Source organism: Bos indicus x Bos taurus, chromosome 16 (assembly GCF_003369695.1).
Source record: "Bos indicus x Bos taurus breed Angus x Brahman F1 hybrid chromosome 16, Bos_hybrid_MaternalHap_v2.0, whole genome shotgun sequence".
Lineage (NCBI taxonomy): Eukaryota > Metazoa > Chordata > Mammalia > Artiodactyla > Bovidae > Bos > Bos indicus x Bos taurus.
The window spans coordinates 66124294-66142288 of record NC_040091.1 but is presented as its reverse complement, the minus strand read 5'-3'; the positions used below and the strand labels follow the sequence as shown (position 1 = coordinate 66142288).

The 17995-nt window shown below is 38.3% G+C and overlaps 1 protein-coding gene across 3 annotated transcripts in view; it reads right to left on the bottom strand.

The window, feature by feature from the left end:
• The window catches only part of HMCN1 (hemicentin 1), a 537282-nt gene that overhangs the window by 376284 nt on the left and 143003 nt on the right, over window positions 1-17995 (bottom strand). For all 3 annotated transcript variants that reach the window (XM_027565583.1, XM_027565584.1, XM_027565586.1), the window contains exons 3-4: window positions 16066-16224; window positions 14380-14502 (exon numbers count right to left, since the gene is read on the bottom strand). In XM_027565583.1, the coding sequence (XP_027421384.1) occupies window positions 14380-14502; window positions 16066-16224 (282 nt within the window). The remainder of the gene's footprint in view (window positions 1-14379; window positions 14503-16065; window positions 16225-17995) is intronic.

Here is a 17995-nt window from a genome sequence, read left to right as displayed (position 1 = left end):
AATGATTTTAACAAAACCATGTGTTTTTCCATAAGTTCATAATTTTAAAAGTTAATACAATATTCAAACAATGGTATTTTGAAAGTAAATGACATGTGTCTATTGAAGATTATAATCAAGAATTTTGAAAATCTTCTTTTTCTTTCTCTTCATTCATTCATTCACACTGAAGTTGTTTAAATTATATGGTAAAAGACCTTAAAGTGCATTTTTTTTCTGGGCTCTTTAGCAAAAAAGAAAAAAGCCATTTGTAATTTTTGTCATAAAGCCAAATCATGTACAAAATGTTACAAGGGAGCTATCAAAAGTAGCTCATACCATCTCTCAAAATACTTTGCTTTTATAACCCGATTACAGCTGGTTCATTCCAGGAATGCATAAGGAAACCTGGAAAATATATGAAGCATAGACTCTGTTTCCATTTATTTACTCTAAATCACAAGGAAATTTCTTATATAAAACTACCCTTACTTTGACTCTTAACTCTTTCATCCCCTCTTTGCTACTGCAGAAATAGAAGCAAAAAATTAAGATTGTCCCTGATGAACGTTTCTAATTTATGCTGAAACAAATGCAAATAAAGATAAATCATGATATGTATTTGGCATTTACCTACATTTGCAACCTAGTATCTTCATGGAATTGCCTATCACGTCCCTAAATAATCCTACTGTTTCCAAAGCTGTCTGTTGATTCACTATACAGAAATATTAGAAATAAAATCATGGGTTTTCTTCACTCTTTGTATTCAATGTTGCTGCTGCTATTGCTGCTGCTGCTAAGTCGCTTCAGTCATGTCCGACTCTGTGCGACCCCACAGACAGCAGCTTCAATACATGTATTCAATTCATGAAATCCTTTAAACTGCCTTTTAAAGAAACAAATTCATATGCTTTCTCCAGAGGTATTAAACTACTTTTAAATGATACAATTATTTCTGCCAAAAGTACTAACCAACTCTTTCCTTGCAACATGTATCTAAACATGTTTTTCATATAAAAGTTATGATTTTTTTTCAAATGAATAGTAATTATATAAAAGGACTTCTGGATAGGCAATTAACCAAAGAAAATTAGAAAATTATATAAACTCATCTATGTCTAGAGATTAATGATGTCCAATTACCTCAGGCCAAACTATTAATTACAATTATTAAAGATAACTGCTAACAGTACCTCTTGACGTGGAGGCAGTGTGTGGTAACCAGGCCTCTTATCCCCCACTTCTATGATAAACAAAAGACACGTTTGGCATCCTGGGCAAACAGATGTCTGGCCAGATGGAGCAATGGGCCTAGACATTCAGAAGCTTTTTGGGTAAGAAGGGACTAAGATTCCAAAATTCTTCCTCCGAAGATTCAAAATTAGGTCCTTTTCAAAATAATTACGACACATGATCTCACTAAATTTTCACCAAAAAAAAAATCTTGCTGTCTTTAATAATTCCTAGATTGGACAATTAAATGTAATTGGTTTTCTTTTTTCCCATTTTTTTTTTCACTATAGTTGATTTACAATGTTTTGTTAGTTTAAGGTATAAAACTTAGTATGTACATATATACGTATATGTGTGCCTACCAAGTCACTTCAGTCTCGTCCAACTCTTTGTGACCCCAGGGACTGTAGCGCGCCAGGCTCCTCTCTCCATGGGATTCTCCAGTCAAGAATATTGAAGTGGGCCCTTCACCAGGGATATATGTGTGTGTGTTTGTATATACATACACACACATGTATATGAAAAGAAAGTGAAAGAAAGTGTTAGCCGCTTAGCCGTGTCTGACACTTTGTGATCCCAGGGACTTCAGCCTACCAGACTCCTCTGTCCATGGCATTCTCCAGGCAAGAATACTAGAGTGAGTTGCCATTCTCTTCTCCAGGGGATCTTCCCAACCCAGGGATCAAAGTCAGGTCTCCTACATTGCAGACAGATTATTTACCAACTGAACCATCAGGGAAGTCCCATATATGTATGTATGTACATGCATATATACATAAATGTGTGTGTATATACTTACATATATGTATGTATATACACTTTTCCAGATTCTTTTCCATTATAGGTTATTACAAGATACTACAGTTCCCTGTGCTACACAGTAAATCCTTATTGCTTTGTAATTGCTTTCTTAACAATATAAATCTTTATAAAATACAGTATTTTTTGAAACGACAGGTATATCACCTCTTAAATGTGTTCTCTTGTTCTTTCTGAAATCAGATCAGATATACTCTGACATATATATTTTATGTGTGTACATAGATGGAGAAAGTGTACCTACTATTTTAACACATACCTACTATTTTAACACAGACATATGCTTTGTCTATAAACAAAAAACTTTAAAAGGAACATTTAAATTTTAAATAGATAAAATATGAAAGGAAATATCCAAAATTGTTGAGGTTCTATGAAAATGGCTCAGTAGAATTTTATCTGCTTCAATAATTTTCTTCATATTTTCTTGTGTTCCTTTGTGGAAACTCTTTAAGAGATCACAATCAGTGATTTCAGAGGCTAATTAGTTGTTTCAGTTTTAAACATCAAGCATTTGGGGCATTTTTTTCTCCCAACTTAAATCTTTAACTCCATCAAGTCTTCAAAATGGAGAAAACAGATTGTTTCTTTCAAGTCAGTGCAGATTTGAATAAATTTTTCTAAGACTGAGATTGACACTATAACTTTTTGACAAGTAAGACTCCTATGCAAGTAACTGACTGAATTAAAGACATCTCAGTTAAGATCGATATTTTACTTCAGCTTCTAATCAAAATGGAGAAAATGGCAACCCACTCTAATATTCTTACCTGGAAGATCCCATGGACAGAGGAGCCTGGTGAGATACTGTCCATGGGGACACAAAAAGTTGGACATAACTGAGCAACTGAACAAAAATCAAAATAGAATCAGCTACATTGTTCACCTGAAACTATCAAAACATTGTTAACTGGCAATACCCCAATAAAAAACAAAAAGCATTTAAAAAATTTGCAATGCACATTAAAAAAAAGAATCAGTTAAGTAAACAAGTTTATTTCTTTTTCTACTTATTTTCATCCTGTTGCTGCTGCTGCTGCTGTCACTTCAGTCGTGTCCGACTCTGTGCGACCCCATAGACAGCAGCCCAGTAGGCTTCTCTGTCCCTGGGATTCTCCAGGCAAGAACACTGGAGTGGGTTGCCATTTCCTTCTCCAATGCATGAAAGTGAAAAGTGAAAGTGAAGTCGCTCAGTAGTGTCCGACACTTAGCGACCCCATGGACTGTAGCCTACCAGGCTCTTCCGTCCATGGGATTTTCCAGGCAAGAGTACTGGAGCGGGGTGCCATTGCCTTCTCCTTTCATTCTGTTAAATGCATATAATCTATTGGCTAACATTTGCCCTTAAATTTTTTTTTTTTAAGGAATGTTCTTTCAGGCATTTATAACAGCTTCTTTTCTCCTTTCTCTTTGCTTTTTTGGTGTTTTAGAAAGAAAATTCAGTGAGTGGTATCCATTTGTTTTCTGAGTTTTGTAGACAAGTCATGCCAGAGATGAAAATCATGACTGTCTTTACATTTCATAGGCAGGGATTTTTGTTTCATGGGTATGACTCCCATGGCCCTTATAGAAAGTACCGCCACAGTTTGTAACTAGTGCTTCAAACAGTTCCCAGAGCCAACATGGAAAATGAAACCATGAAATGCAAGGTGGAATTCTCATTTTCCTTACAGAGCATATCTTTTAAATACTCCCTATTCCCCAGTATTTCACATTGGAGAAGGGCTGTTTTTGAATTTTGGTATATTTTGCCTAAATAAGATTCTATTGAGAACAGTCATCTTTTTCCCCCCACATGCAAGAAATATTATGTATTATGCATACTTTAAATGCCATCTTGAAAAACTGTTCCCATTCTCAGAGGCCTGTGAGCAATAGTTTTTAAACAATAAATTATCTTTTGTTTTTTTCTAAACAACTGAAACCATAAAGTACACATGGCTTCATTTAGCCATCTTGGTGACCTGTAAAGCACGCCCAGGTGCCCTGGAGAGATAAGACAGTGACAGGAGTGTGTGTATCCAGCACACACTCATGACAACATGGCAATCAGCATAATAATAAAGGAAGAAAGCATTCCACTGGAACTAAGGTATGTGTTCCTTTTTTGGTATTTTTGTGGATGTGGAGATATCCATATTATTTTAAAATATCCGCTCTGAGCTCTCCACTTCATTTTCAACACTTAATTAGGTGAATTCAAAGAAGGGATAAGTGGAAACACTTAAGTGTTGTTTTCACACATTTCCAGAAGCTTTCTAGATGTTATAACCATCTCATACATTTTCAAATTTCAGAGGAAACACCCATTCCTACTTATTTTTAAGGTCAGCAAAGTTATGTTTTTGAAATAATGACTGGAGTGAAACTTAAAACAGAGGAAAAGAAAATGGCAGATACCTCATTTTGGAGCACTAACTTCAAAACCCCGGGGTTCAGAGTCTCGTCATTAAGTCCATACACAGAAAGCTCTCACTCTGAATTCTAATCACAAGTAGCCTTTAGCAATATTGTAGGAAGGGGCTGTGCTGAATTCATCCTCCAGCAAAAGCTTACAGCTTTTCTAATATCAATACTGACCTCAATGAAAAGGAGTATAAAACTCACAAGAGAAATATATCCAGTAATTTCTAATCAATGGGGCTCTTGGTTGCCAGGTTGTTCATATTTTTCACCTGATCAATTGCCAATCGCCACGTCATTTTCTTGGGTTTCAGTTACCGCCTCTGAAATATCTAGTAAATGCAACTCTTCCCTTCCCAGTGGAAACAAATAAAGATGTTTTCTTTAGAGTCTCAATACATGTTACATACAGAAAGATGATCCCTGTTCTGTCTTCCTCCAGAACTCCATGAACCTGTCCGCTTTCTCGGCTCCAGGACACTTCTCCACCTAATCACCTACCCCTGCTTCCTTCCTTGCAGGGCTTCCAGGGCCTCTTCCTATGTTTCTTTTTTCTCTGCAGCTGCAACTACACAGGCTGACTCCAGGTAGACTCTCGAGCAAGTGGGATTTATTCTCTTCGGAGCTTCCTGACACTGCTTATCATGTTATTATTATCACTAGTGTTTTATAGGTTACAAATATGGTTAAATGAGGCCATGAGTTCATTTGGGGGGGGGGGGGGGGCAAAAAATAACATCACTTAATGTTTAAACATTTTTCTAATGCCCATAGATCTGTGATGATTAAAGGAATGCACACAGCATAGTGTCTGGAATATAATAAGCACTCTCTAGGGGTGACCTATATTATTATGACTATAATTGATATTCTTATTAATCCCACAATAAGCAGTTAAACCCTTTACCTTTAAATGGTTTTACTGCGATGTGAAAATAAGAAAGTATAACAAATACAGGGAAATTGTAAATATTTGAGAATCTCACAAAGCCTTTACTAGCCTGAGTTCATTCTCCCTTAGGTATTTATTTGTAAAGGTGGGGCTCACCAAAATATCCCGCAGGAGAAGGACATCCCAAGGACCTATAATAAAATCAAAATCATAGGTTCTCTCTGATGTAGGAGGACCTCCAGGCTCACTGATTTCCATTTTCCTGGGACTCTATTCGGCTTATTATATGTGTCCCTTATTTGATTTAAGCTTCACGGCAGTCCTGTGAGTTAATTACTATGCCTGTTATCACATGAAGAAAGTCTCAGAACTTACAGAAAGTTTCCAACTAGCTAAAGGCAGAATACTCACTTAAATCCAGATCTCCTGGATCCTAAAGGCCCATCATAGCATGCTGCCTTTGGTTATCTCAACACAGATGGACGCTAAATACATATTTGTTTTAGGAAAAAATTTTAAAACGTTGCTGGAATATTTTGACTAGAATACATCACTAAATAAAAATAATAACAGTTAGTATTTCTTGTTCTAAACACAATAACTTTGAGATAGGTACTATCATTCTCCTCTTTTTCAGATGAGGAAACTGAGAGAGAAAGACTGTGTAACTTCTATAACATCCTCTGGCTGGGTTATGAGTCATGGTCCCAGGGCCTGGAGTCTTCACTGCACAGTTCTGCTTGTGCTGGATACTTTGATTTTGCCCGTCCAGATCAATTCTCTGCCCTTCTCCATTAGGCTCTGCATCCAGGGATGCTGACCTTTAAGAACTGCTTCACTAGGGGCTCCGTGGTCTCCCAGCTTCCAGTTAGACTGGGTGAAATGAAAAGCACGAAGAAGGATTCCCCAGGCTTTATCCTCCACGGCTGCAGTTTGCCTGTCAGACGAGCTCAACCTTGATCTCCCTGGGCGCTGGTCCAAGCTCTCTCTTCTATTGTTGCTGGACTCGCAATGCTTCACCATTGCCTGTTGGCTGCGCTTAGCCCTGCCCACACCTTTGTAGTCTGTTATTCACTAAACTTTCTTTTGCCCCTGCTGAGTGAGCCATCTCTTTTCTGCTCAGATAATTACTGATATCCTGCTTCTTTAATCATTCTTAGAGTAAAAATTCTGGGATGACTTCCCTCTCTCCTTGCTGCTGTAAGAAAGTTGATGGTAAACTCCCAGAGCACGTTGGCTTCAGCAGTGGCTGGGACAGTCTTGCCTACAAAGGAGGAGAACTTAGAACTGAGATTCCTAACACCCTGGACTTTTACTACTCTGCCACTTATTCAAAGAAAAGTAGACAGCATTTTCAGTGCCCTTCCAATCCCTTATAAAGTAGAGGGTAGTCAGTTCAGATCAGATGTACAGGTCTATTGTGCTGGGTACTATTGAGGAGAGTGAAAAGTCTGGCTTAAAACTCAACACTCAAAAAACTAAGATCATGGCATCTGGTCCTATCACTTCATGGCAAATACATGGGGAAATAATGGAAACAGTGACAAACTTTATTTTCTTGGGCTCCAAAATCACCGTGTATGGTAACTGCAGCCATGAAAGTAAAAGACACTTGCTCCTTGGAAGAAAAGCAATGACCAACCTAGGCAGCATATTAAAAAGCAGAGACATTACTTTACCAACAAAGTTCTATATAGTCAAAGCTATGATTTTTCCAGTAGTCATGTAAGGATGTGAAAGCTGGACCATAAAGACGGCTATGCACTGAAGAATTGAATCTTTTGAACTGACTGTTGGAGAAGACTCTTGAGAGTCCCTTGAACTGCAAGGAGATCAAACCAGTCAATCCTAAAGAAAATCAGTCCTGAATATTCACTGAAAGGACTGACGCTGAAGTTCCAATACTTCGGCCACCTGATGCAAAGAGCCTACTATTGGAAAAAGATCCTGATACTGGGGAAGATTGAAGGCAGGAGAAGGGGATGACGGAGGACGAGATAGTTGGATGGCATCACTGACTCAATGGACATGAGTTTGAGCAAACTCTGGGAGTTGGTGATGGACAGGGAAGCCTGGCATGCTGCAGTCCATGGGGTCACAAAGAGTTGGACACGACTGAGCGACTGAACAAGAACAACTATTGAAATTTCCCTATTTGATTAGTCTCATGTGGCTCTCTCCTATGTATCAATGAAGAAACTTCAAAGATCTTGCTTTCCCAGTGTTCAGTGCACTGACTAGCATCAGGTAGCTCAATCATGTGCTGAACAAATGAATCAGGATGGAATCTCTGATGTGTCACTTTACTGTTAAAACTGCATCGTCTGATAAAAACAAAAGAGGAAATCAGAAGCAGGATTCACCATGGTTATGGGTGCAGTTACATGATAAAGAATGTACACGTCCCCTACATTCGGACATGTGCAGCCAGCAGTAGTTTAACCCTGAGCAAGATGGTCTGCCTCCCTAGGCCTCTTCCCCTCATCTGTGAAATAGAGGTGATGTTCACGGTGTCTTTTTTTTTTAACTTATTTTTTTATTGAAGGATAATTGCTTTACAGAATTCTGCTGTTTTCTATCAAACCTCAACCTGAGTCAGCCATAGATATACATATATCCCCTCCCTTTTGAACCTCCCTCCCATCTCCTGCCCCATCCCACCCCTCTAGGTTGATACAGAGGCTCTGTTTCATGGTGTCTTTCTTATAGGCAGTAGTAAGGATTAAGTGAAATGAAACGAAGTAAAATAAAATTCATCTCTTGCTTAGAGGCCATAGCAAGCACCCAATCATTCTGATCTGGTGTCATTTTCTTAATCACACAGCATATTTTCTTACGCTTGGACCACAGAAAGGAGTTACAGGAGTCTTTCATGTCTGATAGAAAATCAAGAGGAATATGTCTATGCCAAACAGAGCAGCACAGGGCACCACTCCAGAAGAAAGCCCTGGGTATTAAAAAGCAATGTTGGAATTAAAACATCCCTACACTGACAATCTGAAAGTTATAACAGTCATTAAAATATACTCTCATGGGACTTCTAAATATCATCATTGACCTCGTTAAAAAATGTAAATTTCTTGACAATTATTTCTTTATTTAATAAAATTTCTTTCTGCTATAACATAGTCAGCTAGCCAGCATTACTTAGGAGGGGGGAATAAAAGCAATCTACAAGTGTGGGATGTAGAGGGAGAGGTTTTGGGGCAGGGACTGGAAACGGAGACATCTGAAGCTATCAGCTGGAAGCAGTAGACAGAAAGGATTGGGAAACAGAACAAGTGAATCACCCACTGGATGATGGATCTTTTGTGTTAGGTTCTTGGACACAAGAATATAACATCTGTGGGTAACTTTGAGATTTCAAACTTGAACTTAAACCTAGGAAGCATTAATTGGATCACTGACAATCACCCAGTTTATAAAGAAACGAAAAACTTAGACTGTTCAGGTCCTTTTCCGTCTTCAAAGGTGAATTAAGTGCATCTCTGAGATGTGTCTTAACTTGTATTGCCAAAGAGTAATACCACACAATGACTTATATATCCCTGATGCTCAGCCAAATACTTGCTTTTCTTTGGTTTCTCTTTTATGTTAAATAAAGATGAAAGATACCTAGATCTTCTCCAAAAAAAATGAACAGGAAGAAAGAAAAAAAAAATTCAAGTAATCTCGAGAGAGTTGACACAAAATATAACCTGCTCATTTAGGAAACTGATGAACTGGGTTAGGAGGATAAAGCACAATAATCAACAGATTCCTTTGGAAACAAAAGATGAAAAAAATCACTCTATTAAAATGAAAGGACTCAGTATGTGTATGACTTCACCACAGTTCTTATACCTATCAAATGTGCAGACATCATTATAGCATCTAGGTTCCTTAGAGTTTATAATATTTACATAATAGGAGAATCTGGAACAATTCGAAAAGAGAAACGGCTAAATTACATGCTAAAAATTTTGCAAATCCAATTTTAACACTGTCATTCTGCTTTTTGTTTTAAAAAAATCATTTACTTTGGTGGTTTTAAGGAATATATTGGTTTATGGGGCTCCAGAAACCCCTTCAGAATATCTCTTTTACACACATCAAAAAAAGAACCATCTCTCCAGCCTCTTCCCAGACTGTCCCACTCAAATTTATTTCCCAGCAACAACAAACCATCTGGTTTCTAACAAACACAGTGGCACAATTTCCCTACTTTGAAAGCAAAATAACAACACTATAAGGATTAAAACAATACTACTTAACATTTATTGGGCACTTAACCTATATTGGAACTTGGGAGGAACATTTCATATGCATTATCTCATTTAATATAACAACTTCCTAAAATGTATAATTCTACTATCTCCATTTTATATTTACATATCCCCATTCTCTTTTACAAAGAAACTGGGACTTACAGAGACCGTATCACCAAAAAATACAGAATTCTTATCAGTTAGGAAGACTTCCCTGCTAGCTCAGTTGGTAAAGAATCTGCCTGCAATGGAGGAGACTCCAGTTCAATTCCTGGGTCAGGAAGATCCGCAGGAGAAGGAATAGGCTACCCACTCCAGTATTCTGGCCTGGAGAGTTCCATGGACATGGAGTCACAAAGAGTTGGACACGACTGAATGACTTTCACTTTCACTTTTCACTTTTATAAGTTAGGATGCATTCATTTGTAAGGTACCGTAATGTTCAACTCTAATTGGCTTAAACAAAAAGATTACTGCCCTAATTCTTGAGCTTAGAGGTAGGATGGTCTGAATGTTGACTTAATCCAAAGGCTCTGGACTTCCTTAGCTCTTTAATCCCCCTCATATTTATTTCAAGCTCAGACTTGTATGAAGATGTCTGCACCAGACTTGGGATTTACATCCATGCAGGACAATATACAGAAAATATCTTTTCCAAGACATCCTTAGCTAAGTCTCTTTGAGATTTAATGACCTTTCATGAACCAACTGAAAGGGGGATTAGAATTGCTATGGTTGACATAAACATTAAAGTCCATCCTGGTTGGCATTAAACTCCAGCTTATAAAAATGGGCAGTTTTAGTAATGCTTTTATCTAGTCCTCTTCTGCCTAGCTGAACTTAAAGATCAGGGTATCAACTGATAATCTAGGAGAAAAAGACTATTAACATAGCAGTGGGTTAACTTTCTGTGATATATCTACATCTATACAATTTTCTGTAATTTATACCAAAATTTTTAAACTGTTATTCCTATAAATTAGTTGGTAATTTGGACCATAAAGAAGGCTGAGTGCAGAAGTATTGATGCTTTTGAACTGTGGTGCTGGAGAAGACACTTGAGAGTCCTTTGGACTGCAAGATCAAACCGTCAATCCTAAAGGAAATCAACCCTGAATATTCATTGGAAGGACTGATGCTGAAGCTGAAGCTCCAATACTTTGGCCACCTGATGTGAAGAACTGACTCACTGGTAAGGACCCTGATGCTAAGAAAGATTGAAAGCACAAGGGGAAGAGGGCAACAGAGGATGAGATGGTTGGATGGTATCATCGACTCAAAGGACATGAGTTGGAGCAAGCTCCAGGAGATACTGAAGGACAGGGAAGACTGGTATGCTGCAGTCCATGGGGTCACAAAGAGTCGGACACGACTGAGTGACTGAACAACAGAATTCTTTCTTAGGACTACGCATCGCCCCATTTGTTTAATAAGAAAGTCTGTACCTCTGTAGGGCTTATAATCTTCATTTAAGACAATAGTATTTTCAATTTTTCATAAGTCAATTTTCTCTGAGTGTATGAATATAAATTGTCACACTAATGGGACAGACAAGGTTATAGTCTAGCTCTGGGACCCAATCCTAATATTGTCCTATGTTTGTCATCATTTAATCACTAAATCATGTCTGACTCTTTATGACCCCATGTATTGTAGCTCGCCAGCCTCCTCTTTCCATGGGATTTCCCAAGAAGATACTGGAGTGGGTTGCCATTTCCTTCCAAAGGATCTTCCAGACCCAGGGGTCAAACCTGTGTCTCCTATACTGGCAGGTGGATATTCTACCACTGAGCCACAAGGGAAACCCAACAATAAAGTTATAAGGTTCTCCCTAGAAGTTTCAGTTCAGTCGCTCAGTTGTATCTGACTCTTTGCGATCCCATGGACTGCAGACCGCCAGGCCTCCCTGTCCATCACCAACTCTTGGAGTTTACTCAAACTAATGTCCATTGAGTCGGTGATGCCATTCAACCATCTTATCCTCTGTCGTCCCCTTCTCTTGCCTTCAAACTTTCCTAGCATCAGGGTCTTTTCAAATGAGTCAGTTCTTTGCATCAGATGGCCAAAGTATTGGAGTTTCAGCTTTAACATCGGTCCTTCCAATGAATATTTAGGACTGATTTCCTTGAGGATGGACTGATTGGATCTCCTTGCAGTCCAAGGGACTCACAAGAGCCTTCTCCAACACCACAGTTCAAAAGCATCAATTCTTCAGCGCTCAGCTTTCTTTATACTCCAACTCTCACATCCATACACGACTACTGGAAAAATCATAGCGTTGACTAGACAGACCTTTGTTGACAAAGGTCTAGAAGTTCATCCAATTTGTTTTGAGAATCTCCAAGTTATGCGTGCAGGTTCAGTCAGCTGCTCTTTCAAATGCACTAGGTGCCTGCTGACCGTGGCCATGACTCTTCTCACCTCTTCTCTTCTATAGTACCTTCTGCTGGGAACCACCCTGTCCTCTGGGCATGGTATACTTTGTTGCCATCAATGCCCCATCTGTCTGCACTGAATGCCACTACCACTCCCCCAAAAGCCTCATAACCCCCTAAGTGGGTGGTATCCTCACTGATAAAAGAGAGTGATGCTCTTCTCCACTATGCCCTACTTCATGCTAATGATATTGACTGTACCCAAGTCGTACATAATCCCATGTTAAAAACAACTCCAAATGTTGCCATTCCCATCATTAGGGTCAAACACAAGGTCAAAGGACAAGAAACCTAGTTCCAGAGAGAGACACCTTGCACTCTTCTCCAACTTCAGGCTCCCAAACTCTCATGCAGATGTTTATTCAAATAACTGTTAAGGTCTCCCCCTGTAGTTGTCAGACCTGCGCAGGCATTTCTGAATTGCTACAGTGGACACTGAGGGACACTTCCCTCATAGCTTCCCTCAAAGCTCAGGGATGCTTCCCTTGTAGCTCAGTCAGTAAAGAATCTGCCTGCAACACAGGAGACCCGGGTTCAATTCCTGGGTCGGGAAGATCCCCTGGAAAAGGAAATGGCAACCCACTCCAGTATTCTTGCCTGGACAATCCCATGACAGAGGAGCCTAGCAGGCTACAGTCCACGGGGTCACAGAGTCAGACATGACTTAGTGAGTCAACCACCACAATGGACACAATTCGGACTCAAGTCAAGTTTCCTCCAAAGGCTGTTTCTTACAAGAAAATTTGTTTACACTAAAGCAATATTCCATGTTTGTATATCATATATCAATAAAAAATATTTTAACTAAATTATTTACTCTAGAAATTTGCAATGTGCCGTTAGTTCCTGCATGATCTAATAGGAACTCTTTAGTTGTAAGAGAACATAGTGAACCATTCCTTTCAAGACAAGGAAGTTTGTCATGAAATGATCAGAACTTGTTTATTGACTATATTCCCTGTGCTGTCCATTAGGTCCTTAAAACTTATTTATTTTATGCTTATTAGTTTGTACCTTTTAAGTCCCTTCACCTATTTTGCCCTCTCCCCACCCATTCCCCTCCGGTGATCACAAATTTGTTCTCTGTGGGTCCGTTTCTGTTTTGTTACATCTGTCCATTTATATTATTTTTTTTAGATCCCACATATAAAGTGAAAATATATGGTATTTGTCTTTCTCTGTCTTATTTGACTAAGCATAATATGCTCCAGATACTTTATATATATCTGGAACATATCTATATATGGATATAGAGCATATCTATACAGCATATAGAGCATATCTATAGCCAAATTTTTATAAATATATAAATGTATATATAATATATATATTATATATATGTAAAATCCTGTGTTACAAAGAAAAAAAACCCCATCTTTTTAGCTCATATCAGAAACTTCACTGTTTACCACATATTAGATCACAAAAAAAGAGGAAAATAACACACACACATCCATATGTATGTATATATATGAGTATGTGTGTATATATCTGTGGATATATATTTATGTATGTGTGTTTATAGAAACACACACAATACAGTTAATCATGCTGTTATTCTTCAATAGTTGAAAACTGTTCATTAAGAAAAATTTTAATACTAATTGCAGTAATGACAAACAAAAAATAAAATTTGATAGATACCCTGACCATAACAAATCAAACATGAATTATGCAAATGTAATAGCTTATCTTTTTTTGGCATGTTCCTAGAAACTTACCTGGGAGCCAAATAAGCAAACAAAATTTTATCATCACAGGTAGGGTCAAGGCGAAGTAACAGAAAGAGAGAATCACGACAATTAAACATACTTCAAACACATTTTTAGAAACCACAAAGATTTTCTTAATATATACGTTATAGACTATCATAAAAATTTTTAGATAAGTATATAGTTATTGGGCAATAGATTTTATTTTTTATTTTACAGATCAAACTTCATTAGAATTTGGCTCAATAATTAACTTCTTATATTCTAGTTTAGTGAACAAATGTAAAATGAGTCAAGGAAGAGTCAAATCAAGCCTCATTTTACCAGTTATCCAAAAGCTTTACATCAGAAATAAAAACTAACCTTACTAAACAATAAAAACTACAACAATTTTCAAGTTCCACTAAATAAATTTTAAATAAATGTATACTCAAATCTAAATAATTTATCAGTATAGCATAACAGTGTCTAGAAATTAATACAAGATAAACCTATGCTTCTGCACATCAGTTTAATGCCTTTATTAACATGTAGCCCAGGGGGAAAAGCCTTTTTGTTTGAATTGTTCTTGAAATCAAAACTGACACAATTAGGTTTGCCCAACTGATATTGATAAGGTAGTGAATAATAAAGTAGCCCCACTTTATTAAACTGACCTCATTAACTTGTTTTTTGTCCAGATGGAACACTTGACCAGAACTTGTAGAGGCAATTTCTTCATAGACTCTGTATCCAATATGGCTTCTGTCATCACAATCTCCAGTAAGCACAAATACCACCTACAGTTTTTGAAAAAAAGAAGATAATTTAAAGGATTTGGGGAAATAACCATATGGTTATTGAGCACTTACTGTATATTAACATACTGCCAGGCAAGTGGGAGATATGTGTGTGTGTATGTGTGTGTGTGTGTGTGTGTGTGTGTGTATCTTCCTGATTCACACAATTTACAGGTGATCTTGAAGTTAACTTTACAAAAGAGGTAAAATTTACTTTGTCATCTATGAATCAAAGCTTGGAAATCTGACTTGTTTTGGCCATAGTTCAGTTCAGTTCAGTCACTCAGTCGTGTCTGATTCTTTGCGACCCCATGAATCACAGGACGCCAGGCCTCCCTGTCGATCACCAACTCCTGGAGTTCACCAAAACTCATGTGCATCGAGTCGGTGATGCCATCCAGCCATCTCATCCTCTGTTGTCCCCTTCTCCTCCTGCCCAATCCCTCCCAGCATCAGGGTCTTTTCCAGTCAACTCTTCACATAAGGTGGGCAAGGTATTGGAGTTTCAGCCTCAGCATCAGTACTTCCAATGAACACCCAGGACTGGTCTCCTTTAGGATGGACTGGTTGGATCTCCTGGCAGTTTTGGCCATAAGAACAAGGCAAAATGCACATTCTACTGGTTCCAAACTGATACTCAAGCTGCTGCTGTTGCTAAGTCACTTCAGTTGTGTCCGACTCTGTGCGACCCCATAGATGGAAGCCCATCAGGTTCCCCTGTCTCTGGGATTCTCCAGGCAAGAATACTGGAGTGGGTTGCCATTTACTCCTCCAATACATGAAAATGAAAAGTGAAAGTGAAGTCACTCAGTTGTGTCCGACTCGTAGCAACCCCACGGACTGCAGCCCACCAGGCTCCTCCATCCATGGGATTTTCTAGGCAAGAGTACTGGAGTGGGGTGCCATTGCCTTGTGTATTTCCACTTGATCTCTTAGTGTTTCTGCCTTGGTCATGACAAGATCATACCTAAACTAGATTACTGGTCTCAGAAAGAGGTGGAGAAACTTGCAAGGAAGAGCCAAGTCACCCAGAGCTCAGCTGAGATAAGCCAAAACCAAACTATGCCTAGATACACAAGTGAGCAAGCAGAGCCTAGGGCAACTGAGCCCGACAAACACGTGAGAAATACATGACTATTGTTTAAGTCACTGAGAGTTAGAACAGCTTGTTACTCAGCAATAGCTAACTGATACAATGAGTAATTGACTCAGACAAGATTTCACATAGGAGGTGACATTGGAAACACAGGCTTTTCTGTTAGGGCTGTGCTTTTGTCCGTTATATGGATAAGATGATAACAAATATCTTAATTAAACCCTAATCATTTCTTTATCATATTGTGAAACAATGCATTTACATGCTATGTACAAATATCACATATCTATTTACATTAAATCACACATACATACATATTGGAGCCCTTATATATGGATCCATAATTGTAGCTGTTGACATTTGCCACACATGGGATAGTGAGAGTCGAGGCAATCTCTTACATGCTGTATTTCTTACAGCTGCATTCAGATGGAAGACTGGGGGCTAGGGGGTTGACTCCTACTCACCTGTGACTGTTTCTGCTGGATAAGCTGCAGCACCTCATGAGTGAGTCGATAATCCTTGGATCGCGCATCAGTGAAAACGTAGATGAAAGACCCAGGAAGGGAAATTTCCAAGGCAATTTTTATAGCTCCGATACTCATTTCTGGACAATCGCCACCACCCTGTTGAGAAACAATGAGAAAAATCCTATTATTTCACTAGCAGAAAAGAGATAGTTACGACAAATTGCCTTAGAAGCTCAAGAACCAAGAAAGTTCTCTTCATTTCTATTTTCTGTCCGTTTGCCACTGGATTAACCACTTTGGTTACAAGGAGATGGAAAAGATATAAAGTGACGTGGAGACAAAAACAACAACAACTGTAATTACGGATAAATAAAAAATTCACCCCAGATACACAAAATAGAAATTATTATATACTTTGTAATTAAATATTGATTGACTCCCATTCTCATACATGACTATTTCATACATCTCCTCTTCTCTTATTCTGACTCTTATTTGATGACCTTCCCTCTATTGTACTGGGAAGATAGATGCAATCAATAGAGAGCTTTCATAAACTTTTAACCTACAATAATAGTAGCCACATGCCCTGCCTTCATGGTGAAGGAATCATTTCACTCACAGCTAAGGCTAACTTCTCACCTGTGCCTAATCAAGGACATAGTTCCTGTGACCATCCCTTCTCTGCATTCCATTGTCAAAATTTTTCTTTTTACTGGATCATTTTCACCAGCAAACAAATAGACTGGTTTATCTCCTATACCCCAAGTTTCTGCTCTGATGTGACCAATCAGAGAAAACCTCCATGACCACCTTATGTAAAGTACAGCCCCATTGTAACTCTTTTCACTCTGCTTCATTTTTACTACTAACACATAATTTCTGTGTTTTATTTGCTATTGTATTAGGCTCAAAATAGGCTTCTCAGATGGTGCTGGCAGTAAAGAATCCACCTGTCAATACTGGAGATGCAAGAGATGCAGGTTCAAACTCAGGGTGGGTAAGATCCCATGAGGAGGGCGTGGCAACCTATTCCAGTATTCTTGCCTGGAAAATTCCATAGATAGAGACTGATGGGCTATTGTCCATGGGGTTGCAAATAGTCAGACTCAACTGAGCACACACTACTACTAGGCTCAATATATCATCCTAAACAAAAACAGCCCTCGCCCTAAGAGGAATTCCTGCCACATATATTTCCTTCAAGCACAGATGAATTTAAAGATAGAACTCAGCATGCTGTGTGTACAGTGTTAGACATTATAATTTAAACTTAGGACTATAGCCTACTTATATTATCATGTCATCAATGTTTTTTTCAAAATCACAGCTTTTAATGATTGTGAAATATTCTGTCTACATCCCATAATTTAGTCAGGCATTTCTCTACTGTTGAACATTAATGTTCTTTCAAATCTTCCTCTATTTTAAAGATATAAATACAAATCTATCATAGTATATCTATAATATATATTATATATTATAGTAATTTTATATTTTTTTTCCTCATGTTTCCTTAGCAGATATCAATAACTATAGGGCCAAGGAATGAACTTTTAACCAGGATGTTTTGAGCAATGAGTAAGTGCTTAAACCCCCTGCTAGGATTCAGGCACACAGATGAAGAAGCCAAAGCATCTTGTACTTAAGCAGCTCATGCCTACAAAAGGCAGTCAAATAAACAGCAGGGCAGCTTGGGAACATTTTGGGGTGGGAGGGCTTGTGATTCCACAGTCCACCAGAACCCAGTAAGAGTGAGCTCTTTCTCAAAATGAAAAGAATTACTTGATAAGGTTTTATTCTAAACTCTGGAAATTCTACTTGATTCTCCTACTGTGGCTTTCCCTAGAGTCCAAACAGTCTTTAATTTTGATACAGATACACTGAGCACCAGAGGTCTCAACAGGGTCATACAAAACCAAACATT